The 18,627-nt window shown below is 37.0% G+C and overlaps 1 protein-coding gene across 3 annotated transcripts in view; it reads right to left on the bottom strand.

Moving 5' to 3' along the window:
• MTHFD1L (methylenetetrahydrofolate dehydrogenase (NADP+ dependent) 1 like) overlaps positions 1–18,627 on the bottom strand; it is a 136,077-nt gene that overhangs the window by 86,821 nt on the left and 30,629 nt on the right. Inside the window, exons 12-18 of one of the 3 annotated variants that reach the window (XM_072332897.1) lie at positions 18,078–18,214; positions 15,723–15,769; positions 13,912–14,019; positions 13,012–13,086; positions 11,319–11,421; positions 9,534–9,610; positions 6,164–6,304 (exon numbers count right to left, since the gene is read on the bottom strand). In XM_072332897.1, the coding sequence (XP_072188998.1) occupies positions 6,164–6,304; positions 9,534–9,610; positions 11,319–11,421; positions 13,012–13,086; positions 13,912–14,019; positions 15,723–15,769; positions 18,078–18,214 (688 nt within the window). Of the gene's footprint in view, positions 1–1,866; positions 1,973–6,163; positions 6,305–9,533; positions 9,611–11,318; positions 11,422–13,011; positions 13,087–13,911; positions 14,020–15,722; positions 15,770–16,758; positions 16,893–18,077; positions 18,215–18,627 lie in introns of those variants that run through there. The other 2 variants (XM_072332898.1, XM_072332899.1) reach the window with 2 other exon arrangements.

The raw sequence follows: 18,627 nt of genomic DNA on the forward strand, positions 1-18,627 counted from the left end.
TTTACACTAAAATTCAATGTCCATTTTATTCTAAATAAATAAAGAACGACTATGCACAGCACTATCAAACTAGAAAAAGAATGCTATCTAGAAACCACAAAACATATATTCCTATTTATTCCTAAATTATTTAGATTCTGACAAGTGAACTTATTTGTTTTTGAAAGAACTCAGTCATGAATAGAAAAACAAAAAGTAGCCGTTTTACAAGGAATAACTCAAAGGTTTGCCAGAGAACACAAAACATTTTAATACATTATTATATTCAAAAGAAACATTAAAGCTGAATGAAAATAAAAGCTGCTGTAAAGTGTTTAAAATGAAGGTTGAAAACCATGGATCTGTTATCTGAGTAGTCTATTAGGAGCCAAACTATAACCTTCAAAGAATAGCAACAAAAATAGTGTCTGTGCTAAAATTACACTGTGGTAAAATCCACACAATAGATAGATGAGAGACACTAAAGTAAACAATCATTACACAAATATAGCATTTTATATGAATTAAAATTTCCCCTAAGTATCACATCTGAACTCATACTTAACAAGAAAATAAAGGATTATGTTTGACCTCAGACAAAAATGAATTAAAAGCAAAACAGTACAAGTGATTTCTACTAAAGCATAGCATTACTTTAGAGGAGAGTTAAGGGAAGGACTTGTTTTTTTTCCCCCATTTTGGAAACTCCTTCCATCTGCAAACCCCAGCAGATTCACAAGGATGTAATGAGTAACAGGTAGCAAAACAATCTTGTCTTCTCTCTTCTGAATTGGAGAAGAACTACTACGGTTGTTCCTTTGTTATCATCTAATTTAGTCTCAAAAATTTTTCTAAAGGGGCATATTTTTAGGCTACTAAATATTTAATCTGTTTAATATGACAGCTTCCTTTTCAAAAAATGATTTAATTCACTTCTAAAATTTGAAGAACTTAAATAAAATAGTGAGTTCCCAGATCAACATCCAACAATTGAAAATGACATGGAACAAATTTCATTAAAACCTTGTTCTTAATCCTTCTAATTTATGAAAGCAAATACATTCTCTCCACTATTTATCACAACGTGGAATTTGAATCCATGAAAAAAAATCTGTTTTCAATACATCTAACTAATAGATCTATAAGCCTGTTGTTTTTCTATTTTGTTTTTTAAATCATTTCCAAGCTAGCTGATACAGCTTTCCTCAGATCAGTGGCACAATTCTACTTTACCAACATAGAATGAGACAATGGTTATGCCTAGTTCCTAGCAACATAGCCCTGTAATACCTAGGTGAGTTCTTCATGTTCTGTTTCACAGAAGACAGGAGCATATATATGCACTTGTCAGGAGTTTACAGACAATAGAAATTTCTGAGGAAAAACGTTGTTTGATTTGACTCAGTTTCTTCCTCCATCTCAGTTTTTCCAATGTCATATAACATAAGTTATTCATTTGCCGTGCGCCTTTATGCTAAATGAGAAACAGCTGCTGATACTTAAAAGTGCATGGACACTGAAGTAGTTTACAATCTTAACATGTAGAAGGCAATTGTAATTGTAAAAGTGATTCAAATTTCAGAGGAAAAAATGACAACAGAAAACTTTACATCAGGTCTACCAACTGGTCAATGGCAAGGTCAACTACTGAGCAGCTAGGGATCAGCCTTAATGCTCTTCTTGGGAAACCCGCTGGAGGCATGACAAGTGTTAACTCATGCCAGCTGTAACACCTGATTAGAAGTTTCTGTCATCTGCTTCATGCTTGTCAAGACCACCAAGCTCATTATTCACAACAAGAATACAAAAGACACTGACTGGAAAGATGACTTTGGGGGAGAAGATGATGATGACAACAAAGATAAAGAAGAAAAATGTAAGGGATACTTTCCCCCCCCCTTCCTCTTCAAATCAATAATGACTTGTATCTTCTCTCCTTTGCTTTCTGGTAGTTTTTCACCAATCTGGTAAAACAGGAAGGAAAAAAAATCCAAATACTTTCTACACATTTCCACTTTATCAAAAACTTCATTCATACTAGAGATGCATCTGGACACAGCTCATTGTATCACTGTACTCCTCGCTGAAAACAAAAGGAGATGAAAAGACACCAGTTAGTGGACATCATATCTATCTGCCTTCATGGTTTTAAATACATTTTGTGTTAAGAAAAAATAAAAAATAAAAATTAGCCTACATTTCCATATCTGTCTGCCATAAATCTGTCAAAATAAATTTTTCATTCTCTCCAACCCCTGTCCTTCAAGCAGCTAGCAAACAGTTGCCAGAGCTCACTGGATCTGATTTGCAAACATATTTGAGGAATTAAGTTTCCCTTTTCAAATTCAAAGGAGGTAGGTAGATGTTTCCATAAAGGAATTAGACACCAAAGACACTTACACACCAATTAAGTATGTAAGGAGCTTAAGGATCATTATATTTCTTCTAACTCACTGTTAAGAGAAAGAAACTGGAGTCATTATTGAATGTAACATGGACACCCATCTCTTCTGGGTTCTCTACTGAACTGTTATCAAGTACTTCTGAAAATATCCCTTCCAACAGTCATGGGTGCAGATATGCTCCCCAGGACAAAACCAAGATCACAGAGCAAAAAGTAAATTACAATTACAGACACAGGAAAGCAAACTTAGATGAAAATCCACTTTCAAAATCACTTCCACAGGAGCAGTCAGTCTCTGAAGTTTATCAGGAGTGGAAATGAAAGCCAGCAACAGATGATAAGGAAGGCCACTGAAAGTAACTACTGAGAAATGAATAAGGGTTACACAGACTGAAAGACAAAGAAACATTGCATTTCTTTATAAGAAAAATAACTAAGTACATATAACTTTTTTTTTTTTTTTTTAACTATAGTCTCTAACAAAATAATATTTTTCTGCAGTATCAGTTCTGTGAAAAAACTGAACCTTAAACCATAAACCAAGAAGGGCTTCAACTACTTGTGTCTGAAGTAAAAGTATGTACGCGCTGTTTCTGTTGAACCAGTGAACAAAACATATTCAGCTGAGAGATCATTTATAAAAATAAATATGAAGCTTTTTTCTGTCCTGGGATTATTGAAATTGAACAGCATGGTACAGAAAGCAAACTGAGAAGTCTTATTTTAAAAAAATAGTGACATTTATTTAATGTTTTTCATAGCTGCTGAAATACTAATCTAGGGCATACATACCCATTTAATTTCACATAAAGATATGGCATGTGTCCATCAAAAGTCTTCTATACTGTAAGAGCCAAAAACCAATTCAGTCTTCAAAATACTGTACAATGAACACCACATTTTGGCAAAGACTTCTGTACGTTTCATTACAGAGGCCAGATATTTAATCCATTACTCTTGTGGAAGAAGTCTTCTCAACTCATGAAATATTCAATTTATCTTTTTTCTATTACCCCTAGCCGGCTGCTGCATCTGGTTTATATCTACCAATGTGTATTTTAGGTTTTACCATTGTATTATTATAAATATATTGAATATAAAGTCAAAATTAAGAGCAATTGTGTTTTTGTGAAGTATATTGCGTGTACTTCTGGAAACAAATCACAGAGAAGGGTTTAGTGGTTTCGGTTCAAATAGATTTCAGTGAACTAAGGACTACTGTCAAACAGTTAAACATAAATAAATTCAACCTTGTTACATATATAAAAAGACAAGCTCCAGAATTTATTTATTTTTTTAGTTATAGGTAGGATCACCCATCAGTCATGTTGTGTGAGTACTTCTCATGATAAAGCTGTTGCTAAAATTTGTTAAAACTATAAGCAACTGCAGTTCTTTGGGCTAAAATGTACCATACTAAACTAACTATGGTAGATTCAAGCTTTCAGTCTTGATCTTGTTTTATGAAGACGTAAGCCAAAATGATTGAACTGCTCTTGGAATGAGAGTACTGGAAAAGCAAGTTATCATTCCATTGTCTTGAGTTCTTCCCTTTATGAGTTGTAAAGGTTTGGGGACTGTCTTTTGTTTGTTTTGCCTCCTCTCTGCCTCTGATTCTGAAGAAGAATGAAAATTCAGGAAGAGAATGGCTTCACTTCAAACCTCTTGCCGCATCCTAAAATTTATTCAAGATATTAAACAAAACAAAACAAACAAACAAACAAAAAACTAACAAAAAAACCCCACAAAGCTACAGTTCACAGATATTCATTTGTAAATGCTTAGTTCTGCCTCATCCTGTCTATATCATAAGCAAAGATGTCTTCCCCTTGATCCTGAAAGAACCCTCTTCTAACATGTATGAGAAGGAGACAGAACCTGAGCAGTCCAAAGCAACAGGAGTCTAAAGCTGAGCTCGCAGAAGCACAGTTAGTTACATAGGCAGCACAAACAGCAGGAGTGCGTATTAAGATTAAAGTCTAGAAATACAATGCTTAGTTGTAAGCTATTCCAACAGACTCATCGCCACTAGGTATAAAACTGAAAAGTAGTTGAAACACCACTCTACAGAACTGAAATTTATCTTCTGCATGTGTATGACTTATGGCATCATATGGTCTTCGATAATACATCTTCTGCTATTGTTTCCAGGGGATTCAACTTTCTGCACTGTGCTTTCACAAGTGTAGTACAGTACAGTTATTCATAAGCATGCTCCACCTTGCGCAAAGTAACTAGTATGGAATTTGATAATTTGTCCTTTTAGGACATTTCTCAGCAGAAACCTCACACAGCCTAATACCCAGGACCATGATGTTGGGAAACCCAGTATCATGGCATTTTACGTCTTCACCAACATTCATAACTACAAAGAAATGAACACACAAGCATTAAAATCAAAAGTATTCACTAACTTGGGTTGCCCACTCTACCCATCAGAAGCTAACTTGTTACCCCACCCTCTGCCAGTTGAGTCCAAGTCATGCAATCCGAACGAAAAAACAAAAAAATAAATTGTCATCAAGAACATTAAATGTAGATCTTTGTAAAGGATATCACAAAATTTATGACATGAAAAAAATGCCTTAAAATGGAAGTTTGCTGCATAAGTGGGAGAAGTTTTTACCTTTAATATTAATGATGGCCATACTTAAAAATTGCCATACTCCTATCTTAATTTCAATCATAAGACTATGAAAGCTACATATTATGATTTCATTTATTTATTAAAATTTAATCTACTGTGGTTGTGAAGACAATCCTTGCTTGAAGATTTTCTGTCTTTGTTGACAAGGTGTCTTTTTGCTCATTCTCATTCTCCAGTAACTGAAGGGGACCTACATGAAAGCTGTGGAAGTACATTTTATGAGGGCATGTAGTGACCAGACAAGGGGAACTGGCTTCAATCAGAAGCATGTAGAGTCAGACTACAGTTTAAGAGGACACTGGAACAGGTTGCCCAGAGAGGCTGTGGATGTCCCCTCCCTGGGAGGATTCAACACCAGGCTGGAAGGGGCTTTGAGCAGGCTGATTTAGAGGGTGATGTCCCTGCCTATAGTAGGGGCTTGGAACTAGATCATCTTAAAAGGTCCTTCCAGCCCAAACCATTCTATGATTCTAAAATGCAGTAAGGTTGTGCAGTAGTCCGTTACAATGAACAAACATTACCAGGCACAAACTTTGATTGCAAGGTATAACTTTTGACTTCACAAGAACCAGCCATAAAGAAACAGGTATGTACTTGCAACCACTGTCTACACAGTCTGGCTATAAGGGCTGGGATTTGGTATAAAGGAAGAACATATTAATCTCTTTCATAAGTGGAAGTAGAGAATGAGTGATGACTTAATAACATGAGGGATAATGCTGTCCCAAGCATTATTAATAATTAAGAATAGTTTGCTTTCATTCTGATCTAGTGTCGCAAACATTCATGTGTTAACTATCACTGTAACACCTGAGCACTCCTCACAAACACAGTAGCAAAGATTACCAGCTCTCTCTCTGACTCACTCAGTACACCAAAACTGTTTGCCTTAAAAAACTGCAGAAGCCTATCCAAGTAGGTTATGGAGAACAGACACATGAACCAGATGTTACCTGAAGACTTGGAGGAATAAGTTCTACATCTTGTTCTCATTGCATGCAAGTTTTGGCCCAGATGATCTTTCACTGCACTGTTCAAAGCATAAAGCTTGGCATGCACCTGCCTTTCTAATGCTTCAAGAGGCAAAACAAACAAATCACAGTTTATTCACAGTTACACAGAACTGAATGTACCAAATCCTCTGCTGTTACTGGTTCTCCCTTCTTGTCATTAGCCACCACGATTTTCCCCAGCCTCTCCTTCATATCTTCCAGACTAGTGGTAAGTGCAAGGATGGCCATGATTTCACTTGCAACCGCAATATCAAACTGAGCCTGTAAACAGAAATGAGAATCGTGAGTCAAATCAAAGTCAGATCAAATACTCACAGGAAATCATTGGGAACAGACTCAGGAAAGAAAGAATTAAGGTTGGAATTCAAACAAGTTCTAAATTGTAACCCACAGGTTTTGAGATTACTAAAGCTAAAGTAACTGCAAAACACTTTGCTTATATTTCTTCATTAATGCTCTCTGTTACACTTCATTTACTTGGGGACCAGCACTGTAGAGTGCTTAGCCCATTGGCTCACATTATCCCCAGCAGAAACTCCCTGAAGGACCAAGAATTTCTTCTGTAGAAAATAAATAAATAAATAAAAAATCACCAGATGTGATTTTAGCTTTACTAGCATAAGCACAACATTGGTTTTTGGGGGTATTTTTCTTTTTTCCCATCCCATAATGCTCTCTCACTCTCTCTTTTTTTTTTTTTTTTAATTCTGGTTTCAAAAACATTTTTGTTACATTTGATCATTCTTCTTCTACATAAATTCAAAATTCACAAGACTGCCAAGTCTTGTGCTCCATCTATGATGATGTAAAACATATCCCTCCCATCCTTTAAAAAAACTGAATACATATATGTTAGGGAAAAAAAAAAAGAACAACAAAATGAAACAAAATAAGGGCTATATACTGTAACAGTCCTAATACTCCTCTAAAAATACAACCAATGGTGCAGTACCTCAGCAGTACTTTTATTTTAGAACTCGCAGAACACATTAGCAGTATCTGTAACAATTCACTATTAGTAAAGCCAAGGCCACATGCTGCCAGGATATAAACAGAAAAGAAAAGCATATTCTTATAGCACAATACATTAATGAAATGGGGGTAGAAATGAGAAAATTTCTCCATGTGTGCCTGTCTTTAGTTTCTGTCATGATGATTAGAGCCCAGAGCAGTCCTATTGAGGCTGATCTCTATGTACTTGCATGCTTAGTCAAAACTTGTGAGGGACACAGGAATATTTCCTGGACTTGACAAAAGCAGAGAGATGCAAACAATATGGAAAATAAGAATTCATGCTGAAGCTGAGATTTTCAGAATAGCTACCCCAATGAAATACTAAAGTTACAATATAAATGTTCTGTACCCTTTGGTAGCAGTTCCATATGCAAAAAAAGCAACTGCACGCACAATTTACAGTGCTGAGATGGCCTGGAAGCTACTATCTTTTCTGAAGTTAAACAGAGAACCCCTATAAGCCACTGCACAAACGTAAGACAAAAAATACACCTCAGAAAACTATGCCTAATCCATACAGTAGAATATTATCTAACTTCATCAGGATGTTTATTGGAAGGCAAAAATTAAATTTTAATAATTGAAGGTTTTGTATAAACCTGTAAGGCCAGAAAAAGAATCCCAGGTAGATGCTCAAAGTGACAATATTTAATTGAAAAAACAGGCACAAAAGATTTTGCTATCAGATGCTATTTTAACTCTTAATAACCTTTACACACCTAGGAAGTGCTGACAGAAGTCTTAGCTGTAAAGCCAGTTCTCTATTGATGAAAGGATCCACCCACATGGATTCAATTGCAGGATCAAGGCCATCAGTCATGTAATACTCTTTAGAAATCACAGCACCCCTCTTCATTAAAATGCATACTTTTATGCCCGCTGTGCTCTGCCATTTTACACAGGTGTCATTGATTTTAAGAGTGCTAGAACATCACTCCAAATGTTTATAGAATGCATCTGTTAACCATGAAGTCCTGTTTTATCTGGATCTATGGCTAGTCCTTATAATGAATTTTCCAAACTGTTCTCTATTTCTTGAGTCAGTAAGACCGTGTGTTAAAATATAAATGGATATGCATCAATCCAAAGCATCTAAACTTAATGCATCGAGGTCATTTTAGCCAAAACACTACGGAAGCAGCATTTGACAGCATATGTCAACTAGTACCCTATTGTAAAACAGCTTGTGTTTAATCCAGCACCGTAATTATAGAGGTAAAATGCTGCATGCTAAGGATGACAGGCTGAAAGAAACCTGAACACGTGCAACTGTCTCAAGTGTTGAAGAAACTTGTACCAAAGTATTGCCCCAGCCCATTAGCAGAGACAAGTCTCAGCTAATATTGAGTTTTCTGTAAGTGATAGAGAGAAAAGTTTCTACCTTATGTGCTCAAAACCAAAAGAAAAATATTTCCCTTCAATTTCTCCCTCTGGTTTGACTGTCTTATATGCTGAATTGAACAAAAACATTAGCACTATTTTTTGCTCTCTTTATTTAGGTATAAAGCTCAGTGAAGGTCTGAAATTACAAAGAAGTAGATAAGAGTTCCAAAAAGAAGAAAAACTTTATCTGCACCACTTCAACCACTTATTTCATTGATTAACAGTCAGAGCTTCATGAATTTCATTATTCAGGCTGTTAGATTACAACAATCATCATCTATTTAGCAGCAGCTTCACATCATTGCAAAGACCCTCTTCCACCTGGCAGAGCTATTCCATATTGCATTGCTTCACAGATGGATTCGCCCAAACCACACCATGAATACTTGTTCATCAGATAGAGTCAGTAAAATCTGGCTTTCAAGTTATCAGTAAGACTTTAAAAAACTTCCAGAAGCTCTCATATAGTAACATAGGTTAGCTTTTTACACCACTGAAAAGTACACCCATTATTTTCAGAATGACACCTTCAAGACAACATATTAAATTTAAGCACATGCTCAGAGTTCTTACATTTCTACATCCCAAAGCTGAGGTGCATTATAGGAACATGAAAACTTCAATAAAAAGTTAACAGTCATTTTCAGACCTCACTAATTGGACCAACAACATATGATGCTCCCCCTCTTCTTCAAGGTTTTCTTTTAAACACTAAATTTAAATGTAACGTAAATTACATACATGCTATGAGGGATTATAAAATAAAATAAAAGCTAAAAATGGTACAGATTAACCTTATAAAGGCAAAGGTAAACATACCTTTTAGATTCATAAGAAGACAAGGTTGAACTGCTAACAAATTTTTTTCAGGTTCTTTCAACACTTTGAACAATAAACACTGATTTCTGTTCCTGAAACTTCAGTTACTCATTAACACAATCAGATGCACTGCAAGAATGCTATATATACAGTATCAACAGATGTTAGCACTGCAATTCAAAGAGACATGTTGAAATAATTACAGGATAACAAACATCTCAGCCTCTGAAGCAAAGCCTGTCCAGAATGTGATATATTAACTGCTTTTACATACCTGACGGACAAATCCTTTTTCTGTGTTTGCCTGGCCAACAGTTATCTTGCGTAAGAATCTGTCATTTGTATCCACAACTGAAATAAGTGAATAGCAAAACATATTAACAAGGACTAGGAGATCTACAATATTGTCAGGCATACCTGTTGTTACGTATATAAGATTCAGCTGCTTGAAAAGCACTGCTTAACATTCTTTCGCATGTCAGCACTGGCACTGACACAGTTTCTGCCTTCTATTTGATACCATTAGATAACAGGTTGAAATAACTAAAACACAATTTCTCTGAACAAGATTTTCAGCTAACAGATACTCAACGTTCTATTGCACTTAATACTTTACTTATGTATGAAAAATCTCCCTTTGTAGCTACAATGCACCTCAGACCTACCTCACATCACTTGTTTCTTTGTTGACTTGTAATGAATTATTTTTAAGACCACTTAACCTTGTTCTGTTTCTCTTTTAAGGGATGATTATGTTGTCACATTGGTTCCTCCGCACAAGTTACTTTCTTGCACAGTAACTCCATATTCAGCTGCACAGTTTTCAGAGGAAGGTTTTTTCAATTGCCAGGACCAACCATCTGCTGTTGAGCACAACTTCAGTTTTAGACAACTGTCTTTCTAAACTGGAAACACTTTAAGTATTACAAGGGCATGTCCAAATCGTCCTGTGAAACTGCTAACTTCACTAACAATCACAGCAATCCACGCTATGCACTGACGACATGCAACTTCAGACATGCCTTATAGGAATACAGAAAGGAGGGGAGGAATCATCAAAAGCACTCATCTGCTGAGAATTTATCAGGATGTTTCTCAGGAGGAAACACCAGGAGGATGTTTCTGTTAGAAAAAGAGACTGAACTCCAAGATCTGTCATGCCCAGAAGGGGCAATCCCTACAGAATACAAAATCTCTGTAGCACACAAAAACAGACCCCTTCTCTTTCTTAAGGGTTCTGGAGCTCTACAAACGTTTAAGTCTGCAGAAGCCTGAAAAGAAAGGGTGGAAGCTACTCTCAAGCAGCTCAATCTCTAGCTTGCATTAGGTCATTCTTGTGGTAGATGTAGATCAAAATCCTGTTCATTTCAAGGCTGAGAATCAAGGATAACCAAAGAGATTGTCTGTATAAAAGATCAGAGACATCGTGTTCTCCCTCTTTTCCTGCTGTTTTTGGAGAGCAACAAATTTGTTTGTCCAGTAAAGCACAACATAATTACAGAAGAGGGACTTTGACTCGCATTCCTACACATGTCCGAACTCAGAGTTGTGAGTGGGCTGGCCATTTCCTCTTACTGGGCATTTCTCTTGGAGCTTTCATAATTACCATTTCTCATGGAGCTTTCCTCCCTCTACATGGTACTTAGGTTCTTGATTTTCTCAGGAATTCCATTTAAGGGGTGATACAACACAGATTTGGTTAATTCCTTTTGGTTTCTATTTGTATACTTTAAAATACTACAGTACTAATAGAAATAGCAGAATAAAACATATAAAAACATACAAAAAATTTCAAAACCATTACAGTCAGTTAATAAAAGAAAGATAAGATTTGTGAAATACACAGAAGATACAGTTTTAACATGCTTTAATATGTGAGGGAGACAAGGGACATATTTAAACTGTCACAATCTATCCTTCAGAATATTAGCAAAGTCTCTTGAATTACAGCAGATATTTAACCAAATTAAAGAGCAATATACTGCTATAGCTCTGATTCAGGTAGCATGAAGCAAATGGTACAATTCCCAAGCTGAAGTCCAGCTTCCTGATTACATACCTCTTTGCCATGTTATTGTAGAAGGGTCAATATCAAGGCGCACAAATCTACTGATCTCTTCTTCTGTTAAAGCTTCAGGATCAGTCTTATTAATCCCCAGTCTCTACAGAAGTAGTTAAAGAAAAGCAATAAAATGGCTGTTTTGCTTCAAATTGTATAGCTGCTGTGGCTTACTGCACCCATGTTATGAATGCACTTGTGAAAGTAGCAAGTCAGGATCAACCCATTATTGGAATAGGCTTCCCAGGAAGGTGGTTGAATCACCATCCCTGGATGTGTTTAAGAGCTGTTTGGACGTGGTGCTCAGGGATATGATTTAGCAGAGGGTTGTTAGAGTTAGGGTACTATGGTTAGGCTGCGGTTGGACTTGATGATCTTCAAGGTCTTTTCCAACCTGAGTAATTCTATGATTCTATGAACACTTTCTTTTTAAAAAAAGCACATAGGGCGGCATCTAAGTAAAAGAGGAACATTGGTGATAAAAAATGCAATTAAAAAGGAGAAATACTCATAGACAAGTAGATGAGAGATCTCATTCTGATACAGAAGAAGCTCTCAATGTAAACCAAAGAGAAAATTCAACCTTACCAGTCACTAATAAAAAAAGATTAGTAACTGCTTGCTTTAGAGGTTGTGAAAATCTTCGACAGACTCATCCATGTATCATCTTGAAAGAATCACCTTCGAGTGAAATAAAAAATTCTGCTTGGATAGCCCATAAATTCAGTGATGTATAATGAATTAGCCAATATATCTTGGCTTTTATAGATTCAGGATTTCAGCAACACCCAACATTTTTTTTAGGTGAATCTACATAAAGATGTATGAATTGGGAAATTGTGTTTAAGAACTGCAGTCTTCAAAACTTTTTTTCTGGCAATAGGAAGCATTCCCCAGTGAATTAATCAGGCAGCACAAAGTATTTTTAAGCAACAGAAGCTGGTATTATCTTTATCCTCCTTTTCACCCCCTAATTCCAAGTGCAGCTCTGCATGCACTTGGCAGACATCCATTGCCATCCAGTGGCACTGAAACAACACTGAGCAGGACTCAGAAACCAACAATAATCATGGAAATGGACATTGAAGAATGAAGTTGTTCTTGAGGTTTGTGTTAAGGGGTTAGTATTTTCTTTCCTTAACACTAGTTATGATTGTATTGTTGCTTACTTACTTATTTGAATGGCAGTTTGAAAACTGGATACATTATTCATACATGAATTACATATGAAGTTCTTATGGAAGCACAACATGATGCAGAAATACTATGCACACAAATATAATTCTGTTCCTCAGAAAGAACACTGTCAAATAGTCATCAATAAAATCCCAACAGTATATGCTATAATAAACTTTTCAAAATCAGAAAATATTGCAACATCCTTTCAAATTTGACTTTACTATAATAGGAAAAGTATTCTAAAACTCTAATATATCATAGGGAAAGACACTACACTTGAAAAACATTATTGGTTTATTTCAGGAGAAAATAGTAAAAATGCTAGTTATGACAATAATATCAGACCCAGACGCTATTACTTTAGAGAAGATGCTTTTTGAAAGAGCCTGGACTTAATAAACTCATGGGAGTTTCATACAAACTTGGCCCCTCACGTCAAATAATTTCCCAACTGCACAACAAAATCCTTCATAAAGACATCCCACAATTAAAAGAAACAATATTAACAACTTACTCTTAGACGGGCAAGCTGAATAGCAGAAAATCCTCTCACACCTTTAACTACTGGAACAAGCCTATTATATAAAGCCTAGAAAAAAAAAAAAACAAAAAAAAAACAAAAAAAGAATGTTTTTAAAATAAGTTTTTCTTTTATTTAGATTAGTCTCAGTATGAATTTCTCAACAACAAAAGCTGTGGACTTCTGATTTAAAAGAGTTCTGAGAAGGTAGTGGGCTTTTAAAAAATGCCTATTATCTAATAGCCTAAATTCAGTTATCAAAATCACTGTGTTTCTAGGTCTCATAGAAAAAATATGCATTATTTTTGAAAGTTGGAATTCTTTAAAATTCCAAAAAAGGGTCAAATTCCTCAAATTGTAACTATTATTTGTAGGTTAGCCTAAAGAATCTTGCTTAGTCAGAAGAAAAAAAAAAAAGATGCAATTTATTTATTTTCTCCCTCTAAATACTCAGGTTAGCTTGTGTTTTAACACCACAAAAAGACTTAGTAGAGAGAAGAGGATCTAGTTTATATCTACCAAATCTCCTTCTTTGAGTATATCACAAATAACTTTGTATCAGAAGGATAATTCTTAAGTTTAAAGGACTGTATGGATTATTTAAAAAAGATACATAGAGAAAATATCTTTCAGTAGACTCTCTAGTACAGTATGAAACAGCTGACAAGTTTCTGGACAGAAGATTCTTATCTTCAGACTGTCTTATGATAGATGTTTGCCAGAAAAGTGTATTCTATAAGCAGTATTTCCCAGCAGAATACAGTATGGCTTCAGCAATTGTTTCCATTCACTCATTGAAAATATAAAGACAGCCAACTTACATAATTTGAAATGCAGTTTATGAAAAAATGAAAAGAAAAAAACATCGCGTTGTCATTAGAAAACAATTCTCACCTTATCAGATTGAGTGCTCTCATGCAAGATCCTAGCATCAATAGCAGCAGCCAGCAAATTATTTGCAGCAGTTATCGCATGAATGTCTCCAGTCAAATGAAGATTGAACTAGACAGTGAAAATTACAAACTTCTTTTAATAAAAGGCTTTTAACTCCATCTATTAATCTCAGACATTTATTGAAGAAAAAAATGCTACCATATCTTTGAGGTAGCAGCTGAAATTAGTCTCCCATGTAGATGAAACATCACAGGCTGAGAATGCACTGAGCTGTAGGAAGGACTTGTTTTCACACCAAGTACTTGGTCAACTACCCTCAGCTTAGTCAAACAAAGCTATAGATGTCTTAATTCTTTCCTAAATGACCCATGAATAGAAAATGCAGGGCTACAGTTCTGCTCTGCTGATACTAAATCAGTTTTCTACCAGCAGCATGAACGTGACCTGGATCAGTTATGCAGATTTTTGCCAAATTCCCCAGAGAACACAATGCCTGCTGGCTTTCTGATTTCATGTCAGCTTTCTGCAAGTCACAGGAGAACAGGCAGAACCAGGCACAAAATTTGCTGATGCAAAGTTTGTCCAACAAAAGTTGTGGGGAAAAAACTGAAATGGGCCATTTCGATTATATCTGGGCTTGTTTTACATAGGCATTTTAGTTTTCATAGCTGTATCTGACACAAAGAGATGGAAGGTCAGTTTTAATTGCACTGACAGCTAAGAGGCATCACCAACAGCTGACACCAGCACTGGACTGTGACTGTACTCAAGTGCAAAAGGCTTCCAAATGCTGCATGAGTATTCTGGAGCAGCTGTACATTTTCACTATGGCATTTCATCAGCATGAAATTCTCTTGCCTCAGAACCACAGTCTGTTTCAAGCTGGGGAGGACCTCTGGATGTCATTTGTCCAATCCCTCTGCTCAAGCAGAACTGCTTGCCCAGGACCAACTCCATTTCACCAACAATCATCAAAGAAGAGATTACAGTCTCACTAGACAGCCTGTGCCAGTGTTCTACCACTCCCAAAGAACAAAAACGCTCCCTGAAGTTCAGAGGGAACCTCCCGTGTTCCAGTTTATGCCCATTACCTCTTGTCCTGGCATTGGGCACCACTGAAAAGTGCCCCACTTCCTCTGCACCTTCCATTCACATATTTATATGCATTGACAAGATTCATCCCCTTCTCTTTTACAGACAGAACGGTCCTGGCTCTCTCTGCATTTCCTCATGGAGAGGTTCTCTAGTCCCTTAGTCAATCCTGTGGCTCTGCACTAGACTCTCACAATGAACACAACACATGGTCTATGTTTCAGCCCATTTGTAAGTCTGCAGATCCCTTAGCCTTAGCACGGTGACTGCTGTGCTAAAGGACACAAAGGCTTCGCTGACATTGTTGTTTTCACAGTGGGAGTATTTTGAAAGCACCCACCCAGACAGATTCTTTAAGAGCCCACATGATTTTGAGAAGTCTTTGAAAAGTAGTGGTAACACCATTTTCAACAGAAAGCCACTTGCTTGTGGGCAGAGAAAAGTTACAGATTAATTCAGAATGAAAAAACAATTCTTTCACATTCAGTGCCATGTGATTAACAGCTGGGATGTTACAAGCACATATAGAAACTGTGCAGTGTCTTTCCAACCTTGCCTCACAGTCCCGACACATCTCAGAGCAGCCGCATGAAGATGGTAAAGACCACGTCAGCTCTCCAGAAAGACTCTCAACCAAAGACCAAAAACTGCTCCCAACACTTTGTTCTGCCCACCCCTCCCAGGGGACAGTGTTTTGCTTGTCTCCATTGTTGTCTCACCTCCTCCATGGGAATCACTTGAGCGTATCCACCACCAGCTGCTCCACCTGCACAAGAAAGCACATGGTCTTATCATACATCAGTCTTGGGAGCAAAAACCAACACCTTAAACATACAAACTGAAACATACACAAACAGCACAAGAAGGACATGGAGGTACTGGAGCATGTCCAGAGAAGGGCAACGAGGCTCGTTAAGGGCTTGGAGAATCAGCCCTATGAGGAGAGACTAAGGAAGCTGGGGCTGTTTAGTCTGAGGAAGAGGAGGCTGAGGGGAGACCTTATTGCCGTCTTCCAGTACCTGAAAGGTTCTTACAGTGAGAGTGGGGCAGGTCTCTTCTCACTAGTGACTTGTGACAGGACGAGGGGAAATGGCCTCAAGTTGCGCCAGGGCAAGTTCAGGTTGGATATTAGAAAGAACTTCTTTACAGAAAGGGTGGTTAGGTACTGGAATGGGCTCCCCAAGGAGGTGGTTGAATCACCATCCCTGGATGTGTTTAAGAGCGGTTTGGATGTGGTACTCAGGGATATGATTTAGCAGAGGTTTGTTGTTTTTTAAGAGATAGGCTACTGGTTAGGCTGCGGTTGGACCTGATGATCTTCAAGGTCTTTTCCAACCTGAGTAATTCTATGATTCTATGATTCTATACAGTTTTGAAGATACGCTTTCTCAGTATTCAGATTTCTATTAGGGAATAAATGATGTATCTAAATAAACAGTATTTCCATAATATCTGCATTTTTTTTTTATCGGACAATAAAATAGGAATTGTTTAACTGAAAAGAAAGTTTTCACGTAATAGCTGGCCCAGACTTTGACTAAACATGGGCTACCGTCTGCTTCTGTCTAGAGTTAAAGCATGGTCATGCACATGCAGCAGTTATGTGGAAAGACAGAGTAGTCATGAGCAAGCACTGCTTCTGAATGAAATTTTCACACCCTTCCCTGAGCATTCCTTCCCCACTGCCTTCCATGGTATAGGCAAAAGTGTTTGTTGCAGCCTACACAGAAACTGAGTGGTGGGATTAATGCACTCACATGCACCAGTCTTGGTTGAGAAGCACCAAGCACCAGGAGCCTTCCAGCTGAAATCAAGCTCATTAATTTAAACTTCAGCAAAGCAAAGTAGAGCAGATGGGGAGTGTTAGCCCAGTTAGGCACAAGTCTCAGCTAAGAAATGGCAAAAAAGAAAAAAAAGAAAAAAAAGATTGTATTACTTCTAATCAGCATTGAAGAGAAGCTTGAACTCTAGCTGGCTCTTACTTGGCCCTCAAGCCCTTCTAGACAAAAGTGCAGCAGCCCAGAATTTGGAGGACAATTCAAGGAGATAAGTTCAGCCCTAGCCAAATATATGATGCAGGCACAGAAGAGCTATACCTATCACTGTCAGCTTCATTGGTTTGGATACTTCAATACAATATAGGTGGACTTAGGACTATTCCTCAAGGAGAATTAAACAGTAACATTTAGAAACGTCTTTTAGAGCATCTCCAAGAACTGGAGAGGCTGGAAAGGTGTGTAACCACAAGAGCCACCTCCTGGCTAATTCATCCCCATGTCTTTCATTACATTTAGCTTTTATATGCATTATCAATACACATACGTACATGAACAGAAGTATGAACCTTGTATGGAAAGATGTGTGAAAGAAACTCTCAATTGTAAGTTACTTGAAAATAGGAGAGTTGCTCTGAAAAAAATGCCTCCTATTTTATCCTGTTGACCTGTGATATCAGAGGCAGATGTTGGAGGTATGGCAAGTAAATGTTGAAACTTCCCACAAATGTTCTATCAATGACTGTAGAGGGGCAACCTGACAAAAAGGCACCTGACATGGAACCAAGTGTGAAGCAAATGCAGATCACTGAATTCCTTCAAGTGGAAGAAAGTGCACCTATTGACACTCATTTGCACTTATGAATGTTCATGGAGACCAAACAGTGGATGTCAGCACAGTCAAAGTTGGACTGAGTGGGCAACATTTTTCTAGCAAAAACACACCATCATAGCAGCTGTGAAACAGTGGATCACATCCACTGGCACAGATGATTACAAACATGACATGCAAGCTCTTGTATATCACTGGCAAAAAGGCGTAGCTAACAGTAGGGATTGTGTTGAAAAATAGTCTTTTGTAGCCAATAATTTTTCCTATCAGATAGTGTTATTGTGCTCTTTGTATCTGTTGTAGTTTCCATAGAAATAAATAGGAGGAAGGCATTACTTTCAGAGCAACCTACGTAAAATATGCTACAGTTAAGGCAAACTATTGCATTAGTGAAGTAAGGATTTAAGAAAAATGCAGTATTTCCTTTTAATCTGAAACACATCATGCACTTTGCAAATATTACATACCTTTAACTCCAAAAGTAGGTCCTTGGGAAGGTTGTCTAAGACAAGCAAAAGAATTAATCTTAAGGTGTGCAGTAAGAGCCTGAACAAGTCCAATTGTGACTGTGCTTTTCCCTTCTCCTAGGGGTGTAGGGGTTATTCTAGCAAAAGAAGAAAAGAGATTAATTGAATTCTTTGCCAATGTCAGCCTTGCTAAGGATATCACAACTGACAGCTTTTGATTTCAATGAAGAATATTTGTACAATAAAATTTCAATAAGATTACTTTATCTCCACAAAAATACTGCCGCAATGTTATTCCCTAGCTCAAGCTGGAATGCCAATACACATGTGTCTTCTATTTAAGCAATTTACTATGATAGCAGAAAAAGAGAAGATTATTTTGGCAAAAGTTCTAAAAAGAATTTATTGAATTTAGACATTTCCATTACAGCACAAAAGTCTCACCAGTTTCATTAACAAACCATCCATCAAGATACTCCGGGCAAGTATTAATACTTCTCTTTTGCAATGCAGGAGATATTTTATTCCCACTGCTGAAACTATGAATGAA

The sequence above is a fragment of the Excalfactoria chinensis genome, chromosome 3 (assembly GCF_039878825.1).
Source record: "Excalfactoria chinensis isolate bCotChi1 chromosome 3, bCotChi1.hap2, whole genome shotgun sequence".
In the NCBI taxonomy this organism is placed as follows: domain Eukaryota; kingdom Metazoa; phylum Chordata; class Aves; order Galliformes; family Phasianidae; genus Excalfactoria; species Excalfactoria chinensis.